Source organism: Anolis sagrei, chromosome 5 (assembly GCF_037176765.1).
Source record: "Anolis sagrei isolate rAnoSag1 chromosome 5, rAnoSag1.mat, whole genome shotgun sequence".
Lineage (NCBI taxonomy): Eukaryota > Metazoa > Chordata > Lepidosauria > Squamata > Dactyloidae > Anolis > Anolis sagrei.
In genome coordinates, this window is record NC_090025.1 from 199,286,267 (window position 1) to 199,303,426 (window position 17,160).

Genomic DNA, 17,160 nt, shown 5'->3' on the forward strand with positions numbered 1-17,160 from the left:
CAACTTAAAACTGGTAAAGCTCCTGGACCTGACTTAATCCTGCTCCAGCTCTTGAACACTAATGTCACATGGTGGCCTCCATTACTGGCATTTATTTAGCCTTTTTAAAATGCCTGGGTGGAGAAGTGTTAGCAGTGGCATTGCTGCTTTCCCTTCTCCACAGAATGACCCCTGACTGATCCACGATCATATCCAAATGTCCAAAAAGTTGGCCCTGAAACGTGCCCTCAACTTATACATGAGATCAACGTATACATGAGTATATACGGTAATCCTGTTTGACTGCCACTGGGAGAATGTGGACTGGCTTCTGGCTTCAGAAGGGCTAAGATTATGTTTCCCCAGAAGGTGAGAAGTCTCAGGCCAAAGGCTAGCGGGGAGCTTGGTGAATGATCTTGTTCAAGTAGACATTCCCAAGGAGGCCCTTTCAGTCTTTCCAGGAAGTGCCTGGGAAGGATGATGGCAAAGCATTCCCTCAAAGGCATTTCTTCAGAGGGTTGTGTGCCAGTCCTCAGTCACTAAAACTAGTTGTACAGTTGTCCAAGGGCCTCTTGGCCAGAAAGGGTTGTTTTTTTGAAGGGCCAGGAGTACACACCCCACACAGGGAAACAAAAAGCTCACGTGGAGCACCTGTGTACTTACAATGATGGTGGCACTGGCAGGAAATGCTGCACCCATTGCACTGCCCTCTCTGTTGCATCCATGTTTGCAAAATTGTTGGGAAACCTGGTCAGAGGAGGAGTGGTTTAGCGTGGCTTAGATTGAATGGGAAGCCTCCTCCTTGGAGTTGCTCTGTGGAGAGGGAAAGTCAGTTGCATCGGAGTTTGGAAATGTGACTTATGTGGAATACAGCTCTCCATGGTTTGCCACGATGCTGTCTGGAGAATGCTGCAAGTCCCCCATTTTAAAGCTGGAAACACCAAAAAGACCAGTAAGCCTTCCCAAGGAAAATAGGAGAAGTCGTGGAAGGTTTTGGAAAGGACACAGGCAGACACCAGGAAGAGCTCAATTTCCCCACTGCCCTGGCAGATGAGGAATGAGGATGCATGAACACAGCGCATGCAAGGGAAGGGGAAAGGGGTGCGTTTGGGCTGCTCCTCTCCCACCATACTGCTCCTTTCCCAAGAAAGAGCTTGCAGCCAAAGCAGTGTCTTCTTGGAAGGCCAGAGGGGAGGGGTCTTCCCAAGGAAGGGTGGGGGCCTGGAGGGGCGGAGGGGGGCGCATGCCAACCTGCCACTCATGTCTTGTGCTTTGTTTCTTGATTCCAAGCCTCGATGCGGAGGAGGAAAGGGGGTGAGTGCACCCGCCCTGGATCAGGGCTCATCCCACCTCCCTTGGCCCAGGTTGCCCTCCCTCTTTCCCCAACATGGCGGGAAGGCGCCCCGCCTCAATGCGCTACGTCCTGGCCAGGGAGGGATGAGTTGGCCACACTGCTGGAGGCCCCTTCCTTGGATGAAAGAAGGCGGTGGGGGCCACCTTCAGTGCCACTTTGGACTATAGCTAGACCCCGCTGACCTGCGGGCAGAGGATACCTATGCTGGTTTGGTAAAGGGAGAGGCCAAGGCTGCTTTCTCCCCCAGGTAAACAAGGACACACCCAAGACAAGAAGGCTTTAGCCCCATTGAAGGGAGACATCCAACATAGTAATTCAAAATCTGCAAAAATGAAAACTGCTAATGTAGAAGGTTGAATATATGGTGTAAATCATCCACAGGATTCTGGGCACCTTCAAAGCAGCACCTGATGGAAGAGCGGCGCTCAGGCATCCTATGCAACATTGCAAGGGATTCTAGGAGGTCAGCCTGGTCAGTCACTTGAGCATTGAATGCACCACGTTTCCTGAACTTAGGCGGTCTTTGGGTTTCTCACCATCAGAAAGAAAATGTTGAGGAAAGCATGGGTTGCAATCTTGGGTCATGAATACTGCTCAAGCGCTGCAGGTCTTTTCATTCTGTCGCCTCAGAACCCATCCTGTCTCTCTGCCATTTGAAAAGAATTCTCCCGATCAACAATACCTCACAGGATATAATACGCCAGACAATAAATAGATAAAATGCCCTTATGATGGATTAATAACATCCAGAAAGGCTGCTCTTCATTCTCTTCATTGATCCAAAAATGGACACACCGAGCTCCATTTGGAGTTCAAAGATGTAGCAAAACACCATTGCAATCAGTTTTTAAAAGCTGTAGAAAATTGCAATGGCTAAAGTCAATGCAACCACGAAAGCAGATGGGGCTTGTGTGGGTTAATGTGACATTGTATGAACAATGCTGTTCAAATGCAAGAAGCAGCAGAAACCATAGCGATGTGAGAAATTGGCATAACAGCGTCATAAGGCATACAAAGCCAACTGCCCAGCAAATGGAAAAGGTCAAGGGCACAGGGAAGAAGGAGCAAGGGTATCTCCTACTTTAGTTGGAAAGAGTATTCAACCCCAGCCCACAAAAAACCTCGTGGATGAGGCTCCCAATTACCTGGACTTTCCCAGAGATGAGCTTTTAGCATCTTCTGGGTAGAGTCTACAACAGGCGTGGGCAAACTTGGGCCCTCCTCCAGGTGTTTTGGACTTCAACTCCCACAATTCCTAACAGCTGGTAGTTTGCGCATGCTTGACCTAGAATAATCGACCTATCGTCCTTTTCTCAGGGAGGTGGTCTAGGAAAGGTGTTGAGAGGAACCATGACATACAGGAGGCTGAATGAAGGCCTTAGGATAAGACTACCTGTTGGACCAGAAACAGAGTTGAGGGCTCGAGAGGAAGGAAGCCAAGCTTAGAGCTGCAGAGGCCGCAGATGAATGTGCCAAAGCAGGCGATGACAACATGTTTACAAAGAGCTTCCTGCCGGAGGAAGTGGTGGGATGCGCCAGACATTATCTTTGGAGGGGACGAGGTGCCCAAGAGGGGTGATCGGCTGCATGCAGGGCCCTGTTAAGCCAGGCTCTCTGTTGAGAGCCAGAGAGGCCCAACCACCACTTCTGTTGAGCAGCAGCACCCAGAGGACTTTGAGGGTGTTGGACAACTGGGTGGGACCATCCACAAGCCCTTGCTGTTCTTGCAGAACAGGATGTTTGCATTTCCCCACAATGGGACTGTGACTCTTTAGCCTTTGTGATCGTCCAGATAGCTAACCCCAAGGGCCTTGGGGTTTCTCCTTCCAGGGGGTTTCTTCCAGATATATGTGTGTGCACTTGCGTGTTCATATGCACATACTCCACATGGTCTGTTTAAAGCCAAATAATACTGAGCATACCATGGTTAAGGGTCCTCCACAGGGCTCAGGAATGACACTTTGGTTAGCATCTCCTAGTGGCTACGCTGGATGGGGGGTTCTTGGCATCATAGTCCAACAAAATACCTTTCCCAATCTCCAGGGTTTCCCAACTGGTTCTCCATCCCAAGTCTTCACTTCCTTTAAGATGGAAGTCTGTTAGAACATTGTGACTCACACCAACTTCAGGAAAGATTGGGACTTGTTTATCACTTTTTAAGATATTGGATTTATGAACTAGAGCAGACACGGGCAAACTTTGGCCCTCCAGGTGTTTTGGACTTCAACTCCCACAATTCCTAATAGCCTATTGGCTGTTAGGACTTATTTTATTTACAGTATTTCTGTTCCGCCCTTCTCACCCCGCAGGGGACTCAGGGCAGATTACAGTGTACACATATATGACAAACATTCAATGCCTACGACACACAACAGATATAGACAGACAGTCAGAGGATATTTAACTTTTCTGGCTACCAGGGGAGCTGTCGCTTTCATCGTCCATCTGTGACATTGATGAAGTACTTCCGCATTCCCTGCATGCTTTTGCTGGAGTGCTTTCCTGGAGTCTTTTTTTATGGCCTCGTAAATTTTGTTAAATGGTGGTACCTCATTTTCCTACTTTACAGATGCAACTGTCTTTTGGGTTGCAAAGGTCGACAACAAGCTACACAATTGGTTGGAAACTCACTCCGACCCAGGTTGGCTTCGAACTCATGACCCTGTGGTCAGAAGCGATCTTAATGCAGCTGACACTCAGACAGCTGCGCCACAGTCCCAGTGCTTGTGGGAGTTAAAAGTCCAAAACACCTGGAGGGGGAGCCAAAGTTTGCCCATGCCTTATGATTGTTTTAAATTTAGTTGTGTTACATGTAGTAGTTTTAGTTGTAAAAAATTGCTTTTTTTACTATTCTCTTTATTTCTGAATAAATATTAAGGTTGAAGCAAGGACATTGTGATGCCTGCCTGGGGTCCTCAGAGTGGAGCCAGGCTGGGGGGCTCTTTAGGGATGCCTGGGCCCTGCAGGCTGGACCCCCAATGAATCCATGCACACCCCCAAAGGGAGGCCGGTCCCTTTTCCTGCAGCTCTGAGCCTCATCATCTGAGCCAAATGCAGCATCCTTGTTGCTGTCGCTAAGGCAAAATTTGGGGGGGGGGGGGGGGGGGGGCAGATGGTATCTGTTTCCAAGATGCTCTTGAGGAAGTCGGCGGCGAGAGCAGAGGAGGAGCAGGAGGAGCGTTCCTCCTGCCTCTGTGTATGGCTGGCCTAGGCCCATGGGAGCCAGGGGAGAAAACCGAGAATTAATAAAAAGGAACATTTTCACAGCCACAGCGTGCAAGGAGGCTGCAGGATGAGTCTGGCTGGCAGGATGGCTCTGACCAATGATGATCATTGCCTGGCAGGAAGAGATGGGTTGCATCGGGGGAGAGGGGGGCTGTGTGACCCAGTGGCAAGAACAGAATTGAGATGGAGCATTATTTGCAGGAGGGAGAGAAAAGGGCAGAGAAAGCTGGCGCACAGAATGGTGTCTGAAAGCAAAGGCCCTTTGCATTACTTCCAGGTGTCAGACAGCGGGTGGAGGTAAAGGGATTTTGCAGACATGACAACATTTGTTACTTCAGCCTTTCCTTCCTTTCACTTAGGCATCTTAGATCTAGAGCAGGTATGGGCCAACTTGGGCCCTCCTTCCAGGTGTTTTGGACTTCAACTCCCACAATTCCTGACAGCCTCAAGCCCTTTCCTTTTCCCCCTCAGCCGCATAAGCGGCTGAGGGGTAAAAGGAAGGGGTCTGAGGCTGTTAGGAATTGGTTGAAGTCCAAAACATCTGGAGGAGGGCCCAAGTTGGCCCATGCCTGCTCTAGAGCCTTAAGCCCACTCTCGGATCAACACCACCCTGGACCTGAGGGCCTTTCTCCATGTGAGGGTTGAATGCAAGAGGCTCGAGACCTCCTCTCGCTTTCGTTTGGGCTGGGAATCCACAGAGACAAGGCATGTCTTCCTTTTGTTACTCAGCAGGAAGACCAGGTGACAAACTGCACCTGTGCATCTTGCGACATGCATGCTGTGACCTTTGTGCTCAGCAACTGAGGCGGAAATGCCTTGACTACGGGGTCTTGGGCTGGGATTCCTCAGGGACAGAGACAGGTCTGTCTTCCTCTTGTTACTCAGCAGGAAAACCAGGTGACAAACTGCACCTGTGCATCTTGCGCCGTGCATGCTGTGACCTTTGTGCTCAGCAACAGAGGCGGAAATGCCTTGACTATAGTAGTACTCATCATAGTAGTAGTTGTAGTAGTCATAGTAGCAATAGTATTTGTCCCCAGCAGGATCCCTGCCTCGTAGCTGAGCACCTTTTCAGGCAACATCCCACCTTGTCAACATCATGTCCCGTGGCTATTCTAGGAAAGGAGTTGTCCCAAATGGAGCTTAGCTGGTGGGAACTGGGTCATTGTAGAATCTGTGGGAACGAAGGACTGGCTGCATTCTTGAGGGAGAGAAGTAGTAAAGGGACTACTACAGTGTTTCTCAACCTGGGAGTATCATGTAGGAGTCATGCAGGGGTATCAGAGGGGTCCCCAAAGCCCATCAGTAACACAGTATTTTCTGTTGGTTTCTGTGTGGGAAGTTCGGCCCAATTCTATGGTTGGTGGAGTTCAGAATGCTCTTTGATTGTAGGTGAACTATAAATCCCAGCAGCTACAACTCTCAAATGTCAAGGTCTAGTTTCCCCAAACTCCACCAGTGTTCACATTTGGGCATATTGAGTATTTGTGCAAACTTTGGTCCATATCCATCATTGTCTGAGTCCAAAGAGCGCTCTGGATGTAGGTGCACTACAACTCCAAAACTCAAGGTCAATGCCCACCAAACTCTTCCAGTATTTTCTGTTGGTCATGAGAGTTTTGTGTGCCAAGATTATTCAATTCCATCATTGGTGGAGTTCAGAATGCTCTTTGATTATAGATGAACTATAAATCCCAGCAACTACAACTCCCAAATGACAAAATCAACCCCACCAGGATTCAAATTTGGGCCTATTGGGTATTTGTGCCAAATTTGGTCCAGTGAATGAAGATACATCCTGCATATTTACATTACGATTCATAACAGTAGCAAGATTACAGTTATGAAGTAGCAATGAAAATAAAGTTATGGTTGGGGTCACCACAACATGAGGAACTGTATTAAGGGGTCGAGGCATTAGGAAGGTTGAGAATCACTGGACTAGTGCTTCTCTTCAGACTGAGTCATTTCTGAAAACTATGACTCCAGATCTTTGTCCTTCATTAGTCAGCCTTGGTTATCTCTATAGGAACCATCATTGGTATTTTTTATTCTGTCGTCTGAACAGACACTTGTGTGTGTTGAGATGTGCTTCCAGGTCACCTCTTGCCTGAATTGCAGAGGGTTTTCCTTAGGCAAGGAACCCTCGGAGGTGGCTTTGCCAGGTCCTTCCTCTAGAATAGAGCTCGCAGCGCCTGGGATCCCTTCTCCAAGTCCTAACCTGGGCTTAACTTCCAAGTTCAGGTGGTATGTGACTCAGCTGTCCTTAGCCATGGGCAGCCAGAGAACAGGACAGAAGGTCTACTGCTCTATAAATGATAAGGGACCATTTTCACGTAGAGTCCCTCAGGACTTTTGGTTTTGTTTCCCTAGCTGATGGTTGGTTCCAAGGTGTCTTCTATATAAATAAAAAGGTAATGTTCGTTTGTGGGATTAACATAACTCAAAAACTACTGGACGAATTGCCGCCAAGGAGAGATCCATCACTCAAAAAATTGATTTTGTCATTTGGGAGTTGTAGTTGCTGGGATTTATAGTTCACCTACAATCAAAGAGCATTCTGAACTCCACCAATGATGGAATTGAACCAAATGTGGCATGCAGGACTCCCATGACCAAGAGAAAACACTAGAAGGGTTTGGTGGGCATTGACCTTGAGTTTGAGAGTTGTAGTTCACCTACATCCAGAGAGCGCTGTGGATGGATCTGGACCAAACTTGGCATGAATATTCAATATGCCCAAATACGAACACAGATCAAGTTTGGGGGAAATAGACCTTGACATTTGGGAGTTGTAGTTACAGGATTTATAGTTCACCTACAATCAAAGGGCATTCTGAACCCCTCGAAGGACAGAATTGGAGCAAACTTCCCACACATGACCAACAGAAAATACTTAAGGCCATCCAGTCCAACTCCCTTCACCAGAGCAAGAAAACATAATCAAAGCCTTCCTGACAAAGAGCCATCCAGCCAGAGATAGAGATAGATAGATATGATTCACACAGAGAGATATATAGTATTATAGATTTGAAAGGGGACCCCTAAAGAAAGACAATTATATGTTGCATGTTCCAGAGTAGGCAAACCAGACACTCTCCACATCAACACTGACAAAGAAACAGCAAGAAATACTGTTTACCCACAAGCAGAAAGACATGACATCTATTAGAAACCAACACTTTCTTATCACTTTATTCTCCAGATCACCAGACTGGGCCACAGCAACGCCTGGCAGGGGACGGCTAGTTGAAATATAAACCGCTTCTCTACCTTTCTAAGCTATGGCTGGAGAAGGATGCTCCAAGGCGGGATACCCTGGGCTCTTGTGTTAAAGTTTCTTACATGGAATGAAACACCATGTCAGGACATGACATGGTGAAGTCTTAAGTCAGAGCAGAGTTCAAGCGCCCTGGCCATGTTGCCAAGGAGGCTGCTTCAGATCTCTTCCATCACAAGCTGCTTGTTGGTGCCCCTAAAAAGGATTTGCGGCCCAAGAATCCAGTTGGCTCTTTGCGGTGCGCAGGAAGGAGAAGAAGAGAACATTGCATTGGCAGCGTGAAACTGACACATTGAGGGAGGCTAGATAGGTAAGACAGGTCTTCAGGGTTGAAGACTGGCTTGTATTAATTCCATACAGTGAGAAAGATTGTGCAAGAGAGCTGGAACCAAAATCACTCAGATGGTACCAAAAGCCGCTTTTGTCCAGGTACGTTTTTTAAGAGGGGGGTCAGAAGTTTATGTTGTGTTCACAAGTCTAAACAGAAACCTAAACACTTTAAATAGGGCTGAATTGATGTGATGACTGGGTTTGAGAGAACAAACTGAAGGCTTTTCAGGGGAGATTTGCTTTCCAGGCCTGGGAGATCAGGTCAGGGCCCTTCAGGTGTAGGGCAGCTTGAGGGATGCTCCATCTGGACATGGCGATGTTTGGTCTCCTCTTGGGGTGACTGCATCTCCTCCTCTCCAGGGATGGTGCAGAGAGCAACGAAAGGGCTGAAGTATCCCCTTGATCACCTTCAAGGATCTGCAGGGTCACACTACCTGGGGAAGGAGCTTCCCCTGCAAGGTGAATGGCGCGCCCCTTGCCTTCTTCTGCCTGGACCCTCTCCCACTGCCAGCCCATTCCCTTCCTTCCAGTAGAGCTCAGCTCCTCAACTGGTGGCCCAGCTCACAGGTCTTCTGTGTCTGACTTTGCAGAGAAGCTGGATGAGATCTTGGCCGCTGCTGAGCCTTCGCTGAGAGCCGACATCGTTGAAGCCGATTCCCGGGCGGCCACGGTGAAGCAGAGACCGACCAGCCGGAGAATCACTCCTGCGGAGATCAGTGTGAGAGCGGCAAGAGGGAACGGGGGCCGGGTGGTGAAGGGGAAGCCACAAACTGGGAAAAAGAGGTTCTGGAAGGGGGAGGAAGGACATCTCAGTGGCCGCAAAGTCTCTGATCCTGGGCTGAGGCACCTGAGGGAATTCCCTTTGCTGAAAAGTCAAGACAGGCAGATTGAGAGGGAGGGCTGGCGTGTGTTGAATTCATCGCCAGGAGTGCGGAAATGCCTGCCAGACACAACATACTGTACAAAACTTCTGAATATGTTGTGCCATAACATGTGCATACGCTGAAATGCCATAACATTTGAGTGCACATGAAGAGGTAGAAGATAGGATGTCAAGTGGGAAGAGTTGTCTTTCCATAGATAAAGCATTAAAGTGTTAACATTACCACCAGAGATTCACAACATTAAAAGCAGAAAGTCCATAATATGGAGTCAATCTACACATTTTCATATATGACACTTATAAAAACTGTGGGTCTGGATCATAAAATGAGTAAGTTAAAATTTTATCCGCTAAAATCATCCACAAACTGCTTTCTTTTCCTTTTTTTTAGCTGCTACACAAAACTTAGCCACTCTATAAGGCAGTGGTTCTCAATCTGGGGTGCCCAGATTTTTTTTGTCCTACAACTCCCAAAAATCCCATCCAGTTTACTATCTGTTGGGATTTCTGGGAGTTGAAAACCTATAGCAGTTGAGAACCACTGCTATAAGGGATTGGTGGATCCCTATCCTCTATAACAGACATGGGCAAACTTTCTAATTTGGGGGTCGCATGACAGGTCCAGGCGGAGTGGGGTGGCGGAGGCAGAAAGTGAAGGAAAGGGGGGAAACGTTTGGACCCCAAAAGGGTTGGCCTTGGTCATGATGAAATGGTGGATGGGAGAGAAGTGTATCCATGAAACCCCGTATTGCCTACTCCAGATATAGAATCCTAGAGCTGGAAGAGACCCCCAAGGGTCATCCAGTCCAACACCCTACCATGTAGGGGGGCACAATCAAAGCACTCCTGATAGACAGTCTCTGCAGAAAAGCCTCCAGAGAAGGAGAATCCACCACACCCCGAGACAGCCTATGCCACCGTCCAACAGCTCTTACTCTCAGGAAGGTCTTATAATAATAATAATAATAACAACAACAACAACAACAACAACAACAACAATAATCCTCACAACCTCTGAGGATGCTTGCCATAGATGCAGGTGAAACATCAGGAGAGAATGCTTCTAGAACATGGCCATACAACCCGAAAAACCTACACCAACCCAACAACAACTACTAGTAGTAGTACTTTATTTTTGTACCCTGCCTTCATCTTCCCAAAGGGACTTGGGGCAGCTTACATCGGGACGAGCCTGATCAACATGGTTAAAAAATATCACATAAAACAAAATAAAACAACAATATTATAGTTCTTCCAACTCTTTCCAGCCAAATCTCTTTCCCTGCCATTTGAACCCATTTCTCCCTTGTGCCCTGGTCTCTACAGCAGCAGAAAATCAGTTTTCCCCCTCCTCCTCCTCAATGGGACACCCTTCTAAATCATGAAATCTCATGTTCCCTCTCTATCATCTCTTCTCCCAGCTAAACATCCCCCAGGAGGAAAGGGGGAAGAAAAAAGAGAAGGAAGGGTGGAAGGGAGGGACGGAAGAGAAGGAAGGGAAGACAAAAGGGAAGGAAGGAAGGAGGGAGGGAGGGAAGAGGGAGGGAGGAAGGAAGGAAGGAAGGAAGGAGAGTGGAAAGAAGGTGGAAAGAGGGAAAGATGGACAAAGGGATGGAAACGAGGGATAGAAGGAGGAAGGAAAGACAGAAGGAAGGAAGGATAGGATGGTGAGAGAGAGGAGGGCCTGAGAAAAGAGCCCAGGGGGCCACATCTGACCCCCGGGCCTGGGTTTGCCCATCCCTGCTGTATAAGATGCTTCATTTCTGCCAGGGATCTTCTGTACAATGGGAGTAATAAAAGCAGGTGGGATATTTGCTGTGCACCTGTTGTGTTGACTCCTTAGGCAAGAGTTAGGCTTGCTGGGCCATGGGCTTTGCAAAATGAAGCAGTGACAGCCACATTCTGTTCAGCAGGAAACCCACCAGCTGCTTCTGGAATCCTGTAAAAAAGGAATGCCAACATGCGACCTGGCATGGCAGACACTGCTGTATGACACTTAGCCGAGGGGAAGGTCGTTGCGCTGCCAAGCATCCACCCGCCATGGCACTGGATTGGCATGTATTACTAGCAGCAGTTACGCCAAGCTGGGACTCTCGGAAGAATGTTCTTCCTGGGAGGGCGCTTTGGCCTCATTCGTTCTGAGGAGGGCAGATCTGTCAAACATGCAGCTGCTGCCTTCCCAGTCTCGTGGCTTTCCACTGCCTTGAGGGGAAGGTGCCAGGAGGGCACAAGATGTCCTTAGGTGGGAAAGAATAGCACGTAAACTAAATTCCTTGTAGCAGCATCTCAGTCAGAGGCATGTGTGGCCTCTGAGCTTTAGATGCATACCTAACTTATATTTGTGGACGCTTTAGCACCTCCTGTCTCACAAAAGATGGGCACAGCTTTGGCTTCCAAGGCCACTTGTTCATAACAGGGAGCAGTGGGAGGGCTGTGATGGCCCCGGTGATCTTTCTGAGGAGCCGGTGGAAACCCCAACATCAGAGCAACATGATGTTTCTTCTGCTCCCAGTGTACTTAGGGGTCACTCTTGTCCTGTTTCTTTTCCAGTCGCTGTTTGAGCGGCAGGGGATGGCGCATGGCGGCCCAGAGAAGCCTCACGTCTCCCTGCGCAAAGGAATCCCCCGGACAAAATCTGTAGGTAAGCCTCTTGCTCCCTCCATCACCCAGAACGCTTTGTATGTATTAAGAGCACACGGCATTGATCCAGCAGCTTTCAGAGGGTCCCCAAGTTTTCAGCAGAGCTGCCTCCATTTCTCGAAGGCTAGCAGCCTTTCCCAGAAAGATTTGCAAGGTCCGGCTACTTCAGCAGCATCGACACCAACAAAGGTCCACTTTGTCCCCCGTCCCTCCATCAGTGGTCTTATTTATAGCCTGCTTAAACCTCAAAATTCAGACTCAAGGCTCCTGTAATGTAGTTGCTCCTGGAACAGCAGCTTAACGTGGCATGGCATTGGCAATAGAGGTTCCAATGCAGAGGAAGGGTGAGGCGACTGGAGCAGGATCAGGGAGCATTTCTGCCCATCTTATGTGGCCTGCTGTTGTACACTGTGGGCTGGAAGAGATTTGAGCTCCATGCCTGGAGTGACTGGGCCCCAGAGATTGTTCTGTAGCCTGAGATGCAGGATAGCAGGAGACCGTCTCTCTTTTTGCCCTGTTTGGTGCCCATCAGCTATTCTTCCTTCCTTCCTTCCTTCCTTCCTTCCTTACTTACTTACTTACTTACTTACTTAGGCAATCCCTCGTTGTCCGAGTAAGATTGTCCTCCAAGGTCCATAGGTGACTGTGGAGCCCTATCCTTGACCCGCATATTCTCCCGCAGTGAAGGCATTGGTTTCCAGGTGAAAGGCAGTCCTTGTCAGGGTTGGCTTGACATGCCTTCTTCTTAGTACGTTTCTCTCTTTTGCCCTCCATTTGTGCCTCTTCAAATTCTACAGCACTGCCAGTCACAGCTGGCCTCCAGCTGGAGCATTCAAGGGCCAGAGCTTCCCAGTTCTTGGTATCTATGCCACAGTTTTAAAGGTTTGCTTTGAGCCCACCTTTAAATCGCTTTTCTTGTCCTCCAACATTCCGTTTTCCATTCTTGAGTTCGGAGTAGAGCAACTGCTTTGGGAGACAGTGGCTAGGCATCTGGACAACGTGGCTGGTTCAGCGGAGTTGATGGCGGAGGACCATCGCTTCAATGCTGGTGGTCTTTTCTTCTTCCAGCATGCTGACATTTGTCCGCTTGTCTTCCCAAGAGATTTGCAGGATTTTTCGGAGGCAGCGCTGATGGAATCGTTCCAGGAGTTGCATGTGACGTCTGTAGACAGTCCACGTTTCGCAGGCATATAGCAGGGTCTGGAGGACAATAGCTTGATAAACAAGCCCCTTGGTATCCCTACGGATGTCCTGGTCCTCAAACACTCTCTGCTTCGTTCGGAAGAATGTTGCACTCGCAGATCTCAGGCGGTGTTGTATTTCAGTGTCAGTGTTTATTTTGGTGGAGATGTGGCTGCCACCACAGGGTTAGGAGCACAATAGCTTTATCAACAAGCACCTTGGTCTCCCTATGGATGTCCCGGTCCTCAAACACTCTCTGCTTCATTCGGAAAAATGCTGCACTTGCAGAGCTCAGGCGGTGTTGTATTTCAGTGTCAATGTTGACTTTGGTGGAGAGGTGGCTGCCAAGGGAGCGGAAATGGTCCACATTTTCTAATGTTCCACCATTAAGCTGTATCTCTGGCAGTGGAGAGGGATTGGCTGGTGAGTGCTGGAAGAGCACTTTGGTTTTCTCGATGTTCAATGGGAGGCCGAGCTTCTCGTATGCTTCTGCAAAGGTGTTTAGAGTGGCTTGTAGGTTTTCTGAATGCACACAGATGATGTGGTCATCAGCAACCCCAGCGGATGCTGAGGTCTCTCTGCAAATTAAAAGGACCCAATGACCTATAAGCAAGCCCCAGATTGGAATTCTTTGGGGATGTGCATTTGGAGGTTAGTGATGCGTCCCAAGGCCGTTCCGATTGGGTCAATCAAGCTGCAGAATTGAGATTTGTACAAGACCTTTCGCCATGCTAATATGCCTTCATGGAGGAAGAGAACGATCAGTCCTCTCTCTGGGTAACTTGCAAAACAGAATGACATCAGAATGAGCATGAAATAAACATGACATGTTTATAAGGGTGTGAGAACAGAGGATGAAATTACTGGGAAGGTTTCCCACCAGAGTTCCAAATAATTCACCGCCCTGTAATGATGGGGCAATCACTGCATTCCCATCAAATCAGCTAAGTGCACATTGTTGTACAGTTTTGGTGAAGGAGGGAAGGAGAGTCAGGCCATGAGCTAGAATTTGTAAGGTCACAAGGCTTCCGTGTCACGGCGCAGAGATATGGCTAGAAGAGCATCCATCTTGGAATGAAGGGCTTCTTGGAGTCCCAGCCCAGTAAATACCGTTGGAGATGTATGGCACACCCAGCGTGCTCTTCTGCAGAGACCTGAGCTTCAGAAGTCATGCTGCTCCCATTGAGAAAGGGAAGGAGAAGGGCAGTCCCATGATGCAAGTCATTTCTGGCGGCGTGAAAATGTTCCGGAGGCAGGAACAGCTGACAAATGGCTATGAGTCACAACCCAGCAGCTTCTGAACTGTTTTTTCCTCTGCGTGATGCTGAGCCACGCGAACGGGAAAGCAAGGTTCTAGGAATGGCTCTTCCAAGCAGGCCCAGAATTAGAAGGATGCAAGCTGGGCTGCCAGAAGGCGGATTCAGAGCAGAAGGCAAGCGGATTCGAGGAGGAGGAGGAAGGGCAAAGGGGCTTCTAGTAGTGCGTGAAGAAGAGGGCTTGTGCCACTCTCAGTCCGCCGTTCCCTGGTTATTCCTTAAGTGTCGGCTACTCAGAACACGCCTGTTCCATAAATTGCTGGGTATGATCAGTGGGTAGGTAAACCCATCTGATTCAATAGATCTTCTGTAGTCAAGACTACCAAGAGAATGAGAGAAGCCAGAAGAAGTGGTGTTGTATTTGCTGGAACAGATGGTTGTGGCTGTTATTTTGGAATGTAGCTCTTATGTTGTTGTTCATGAAATCCTGGATTCCAATCCATCTTCCACATTTTAAGGACATTTCCAGAGACTGGGGAATGCATGCTAATTGGTGTCAATCATGTGCATCCTCCTCTTATGAACAGATTCTAGAGCTGTTAAGAATTCTTCGAAAGATTGGTGCAGATCCCCCTTCTTACATGCTTTCCTCCAGTACCTTCCAACACTTTCCTTCCCTGTGCGAGGGGTTGGTCGCGTCCTCATTTTCCTTGCATTTTGTAATAGAGAAAAGAAGATAAAACACACACCCATCGCCTGGAATCCCTTGGGTCACGAGAGCCATTTCCCCAACCTTTTGTTCAGGGGCAGAGGATCCTTTTGGCCTTAGGGACCAAACACTCCCTTCCAGCCTAAGACCATCTTGTTGCAGGCCGTCTCAGGGGAGTCCAGACTGCACCCTGAACCCATTATTCTGTTTTTGAGGTTCGGTGTTCAGAGATCTCTATTTCCAATCACAAACTAGAAAAGAGATTTAAAATACAGTTGTTTAATCTGCAGAAAAAGTAAGGAGCAGTTTGTTGTTATTGTTGTTCATTTGTTCAGTCGTTTCCGACTCTTCATGACTTCATGGATCAGCCCACGCCAGAGCTCCCTGTTGGTCGTCACCACCCCCAGCTCCTTCAGGGTCAATCCAATCACTTCAAGGATACCATCCATCCACCTTGCCCTTGGTTGGCCCTTCTTCCTTTTTCCTTCCATCTTCCCCAGCATCATTCTCTTCTCTAAGCTTTCCTGTCTCCTCATGATGTGGCCAACGGACTTCATACTTCATCTTGGCTTCTACTATCCTTCTCTCCAGTGAGCAGTCAGGCTTTATTTCTTGAAGTATGGACTGGTTGGATCTTCTCGCAGTCCAAGGCATTCTCAGAACTTTCCTCCAACACCGCAGTTCAAAAGCATCTCTCTTCCTTCGCTCAGCCTTCCTTCTGGTCCAGCTCTCACATCCATAGGTGACTACGGGGAATACCATGGCTTTGACTATGCGGATCTTTGTTACCAGTGTGATGTCTCTACTCTTCACTCTTTGATTGAGATTGGTCCTTGTTCTCCTCCCAAGAAGTAAGCGTCTCCTGATTTCCTGGCTGCAGTCTGCGTCTGCAGGAATCTTTGCACCCAGAAATACAAAGTCTGTCACTGTCTCCACCATTTCTCCCTCTATTTCCCAGTTGTCAATCATTCTTGTTGCCATAACCTTGGTTTTTTTTACGTTTATCTGCAACCCAGATTTTGCCCTTTCTTCTTTCACCTTGATTAGAAGGCTCCTCAGCTCCTCCTCGCTTTTGGCCATCAAAGTGGTGTCATCTGCATATCTAAGGTTGTTAATGTTTCTTCCAGCAATTTTCACCCCAGCCTTGCATTCCTCAAGCCCCACACATCACATGATGTGTTCTGCATACAAGTTGAATAGGTTGGGGGAGAGTTACAAGGAGCAGTTACAAACTGCAAAAGAGGAGTGCCACTTTACTGTCCTGCATCATCGGTTTTATGTCACGGGATGCTGGTACATTATAGAATCATAGAATCAAAGAGTTGGAAGAGACCTCATGGGCCAGCCAGTCCAACCCCCTGCCAAAAAGCAGGAATATTGCATTCAAATCACCCCTGACAGATGGCCATCCAGCCCCTGTTTAAGTGATTTATAGTTTCCAAATCATGACCTCCATGAACCACTGCATGGTGGATAGCAAGTGTCCCAGAAACAAGCAAAACACAGCTGAGTCCTTTCACATCCAAAACCATGCTTCAGCCGTCTATCAACAGAGTCCAACTGCCAGCATTTGACCTTATCTACACTGTTTAGTAAACTCGCGGATTTGGGTTTTCAGCCAAAATATTCAGAGGCTTTAATCTTCACTGTTGCAATATTTACAAAATGTACACACAGGGTTCACAGATCCACTTTCAGTTTGTCACCACAAACAATCAGAATAATCAAATAGTCATATACAACAAAGGCAGATACTCACACAGAGTCACACAGGAGAGAGAAAGATGGAGCCTTTCATCCTCCTTATATAGCCACTTGCTGATAGGTCATCAGTAAGGGACACTGGCTGACTCAACTCCTTTGCAATAACACTCACATCGTTATGACTCAACCATTGCCAAACCCTTTAGGTATTGCATCATGATATTTACAGTCATAGCCAGGTGCTACCAATATACCACATGTTTATCAATAGGTATTTTATTCTATGACTAGCCGTTCCCTGCCACGCATTGCTGTGGCCCACATGGGGGTTCTGTGTGGGAGGTTTGGCCCAATTCTATTGTTGGTGGGGTTCAGAATGCTCTGTGATTGTAGGTGAACTATAAATCCCAGCAATTACAGCTCCCAAATGTCAAGATTCTATTTTCTCCAAACTCCACCAGTGTTCACATTTGGGCATATTGAGTATTCGTGTAGAGTGTGGTCCAGATCCATCATTGTTTGTGTCCACAGTGATCTCTGGATCTAGGTGAACTAAAACTCCAAAACCAAAGGACACTCCCCACCAAACCCTTCCAGTATTTTCTGTTGGTCATGGGA

At 48.0% G+C, this 17,160-nt stretch overlaps 1 protein-coding gene across 14 annotated transcripts in view; it reads left to right on the forward strand.

Moving 5' to 3' along the window:
• The window catches only part of SHANK3 (SH3 and multiple ankyrin repeat domains 3), a 407,035-nt gene that overhangs the window by 360,178 nt on the left and 29,697 nt on the right, over nucleotides 1-17,160 (forward strand). For 12 of the 14 annotated variants that reach the window (XR_010910064.1, XM_067469413.1, XM_067469415.1 and 9 more), the window contains 3 exons: nucleotides 1,270-1,293; nucleotides 8,759-8,886; nucleotides 11,602-11,692. Coding sequence is in view for 13 of the 14 variants with exons in the window: in XM_067469413.1 (XP_067325514.1) it covers nucleotides 1,270-1,293; nucleotides 8,759-8,886; nucleotides 11,602-11,692 (243 nt within the window). In the remaining variant the exon portion in view is untranslated. The remainder of the gene's footprint in view (nucleotides 1-1,269; nucleotides 1,294-8,758; nucleotides 8,887-11,601; nucleotides 11,693-17,160) is intronic. The other 2 variants (XM_067469407.1, XM_067469409.1) reach the window with 1 other exon arrangement.